The sequence below is a fragment of the Limulus polyphemus genome, unplaced genomic scaffold (genome assembly GCF_000517525.1).
Source record: "Limulus polyphemus unplaced genomic scaffold, Limulus_polyphemus-2.1.2 Scaffold1666, whole genome shotgun sequence".
Taxonomy (NCBI): domain Eukaryota; kingdom Metazoa; phylum Arthropoda; class Merostomata; order Xiphosura; family Limulidae; genus Limulus; species Limulus polyphemus.
Genome location: NW_013667276.1, coordinates 165,184 through 166,159, shown reverse-complemented (window position 1 = coordinate 166,159; position 976 = coordinate 165,184). Strand labels below are relative to the sequence as shown.

Genomic DNA, 976 nt, shown 5'->3' with positions numbered 1-976 from the left:
GATAAAATATAAACTTTTTTCTTAGTAAACGTTTGATAATTATCTGGATATTATAAAGATTTTGCATGTGCAATTTGAAAATTTTCTGATTCATAAAAGTATTTTTAATTTAATACTAAAAAATTACTTTGCATGATAGATAGGCAACATGTGAAAAGAAAAAAAAAAGCATGAGAAAAACATTGCTTTACAAACCTTAAGACTTAATAAAAAAAAATTATATTTTGTGTATGAAAGCATTGTAATGTTTACTAATAATGTACCAAATTTTGTTAACATTCACTTACTAATTTAAAAGTTATAGCATGAAAACTATATGAAGCACAAAATGGTTATTAGGTCTGAACCTGTGCTGAAAGAATTAATACAGTTTCTGATATTTCTTTATGTTTTAGGGCTTAGATGAGCAAGCTCCATTTTCAGAAGAGGAATTGAAAGAATATGAAAGAGAAAAACAAGCACAGATGCAAGCACATTTAGAAGCTCAGAGACAAGCAACCATGGTAAGTGCTTATTTTGAATAAAAGTATTTTAAACACAATAATGGATGAGCACAGCAAAGTGGTTAGCTTGCTGGAATGTGTAGCTGAGATTATGTGGTTTGCATCCTATTGCTGAAAAAAAATATTGCACTCTGCTTTCAGGAGCTCTGAGTGCATTATAAGAGTGACAGTCAAAGACTGAAGACCAAAGAATATAGACTAATATCATGCAAAAAGTAGACAAATTCACTTAACTTTCAATATCTTCCTGGCTTTCTAACTATGCAACAAGAGTCGTTACAAATTCATCCAAGCTAGTCATTAACTTTCCCACGGGAACGAATCTTGTACTGTCAGTGAAATTGACGATATTCTGTTCAGAATACAGCATTACATAAAATACGTTATTTGATGGATGAAAACCTTGACTTTCTATTGGTTATAGGTAATATATAATGAAACGTTAGAACTATCAAAGAATTCTGAAAGAGAGG

General features: G+C 30.2%; 1 protein-coding gene across 5 annotated transcripts in view; it reads left to right on the top strand.

Annotated features, from left to right (window-relative positions):
* The window catches only part of LOC106464494 (nucleobindin-2-like), a 42,971-nt gene that overhangs the window by 37,255 nt on the left and 4,740 nt on the right, over nt 1-976 (top strand). For all 5 annotated transcript variants that reach the window (XM_013924638.2, XM_022392223.1, XM_022392221.1 and 2 more), the window contains one exon: nt 396-503. In XM_013924638.2, coding sequence (XP_013780092.1) covers nt 396-503 — 108 coding nt within the window. The remainder of the gene's footprint in view (nt 1-395; nt 504-976) is intronic.